The 570-nt window shown below is 32.3% G+C and overlaps 1 protein-coding gene across 1 annotated transcript; it reads left to right on the forward strand.

Annotated features, from left to right (window-relative positions):
- Positions 1-17: 17 nt before the first annotated feature.
- LOC126910214 (supervillin-like) lies at positions 18-535 on the forward strand. Its single transcript, XM_050692574.1, has 2 exons — positions 18-306; positions 370-535. The coding sequence occupies exons 1-2, from the start codon at positions 86-88 to the stop codon at positions 533-535; spliced, it is 387 nt and encodes a 128-aa protein (XP_050548531.1). The 5' UTR covers positions 18-85.
- Positions 536-570: the final 35 nt, after the last annotated feature.

A 570-nucleotide genomic window follows, 5' to 3' on the forward strand; every position in this document is an offset into this window, starting at 1 on the left:
ACAAAATATATGTTTTCAAGGTCTAGCTAAAAAAAAGCTCGGAGAAGATTCAATCAACGTAACTAATGTCCGGCGAAGTGTTTCTATGTCGGATAATAAAAGTAAATCATATCTAAACAACAAATCTGAAAAAGTGCCGTTGTTGAATGGGGCTTCTGATGATACGCATAAAGATAAAACTGTCATAGTGCCAGTTATGATCGATAGTGAATTCGATAAATTCTTTGGCAGCCCAACACCCAGTCAAACAGATGCTCAAATGGGTGATGTTGATTTCGATCAGATAAAATCATTTAGAACCACCATGTAATGATTTAATTATATATAGCCATATGTCTGAGAAAAACTCTTATTAAAATTTTTTTACAGGCTTGTTCACCGTAAAAAAGTAAAAGTTCCTCAAAGAAAGCACGAAGGATCGAAAAATCCAATAAAAGCATTAGCCTCAAATCAAGACTTGACACAGCAACAGTATACCGAAAATAAGTCAAATATTGTATTGCAACAGCACTTGGAAAATTGTAATTTTACTTAATTTTAAATTTCTCTTTTTGTGTAAAAATAACATTG

Source organism: Daktulosphaira vitifoliae, unplaced genomic scaffold, assembly GCF_025091365.1.
Source record: "Daktulosphaira vitifoliae isolate Bord-2020 unplaced genomic scaffold, ASM2509136v1 Scaffold_7618, whole genome shotgun sequence".
In the NCBI taxonomy this organism is placed as follows: domain Eukaryota; kingdom Metazoa; phylum Arthropoda; class Insecta; order Hemiptera; family Phylloxeridae; genus Daktulosphaira; species Daktulosphaira vitifoliae.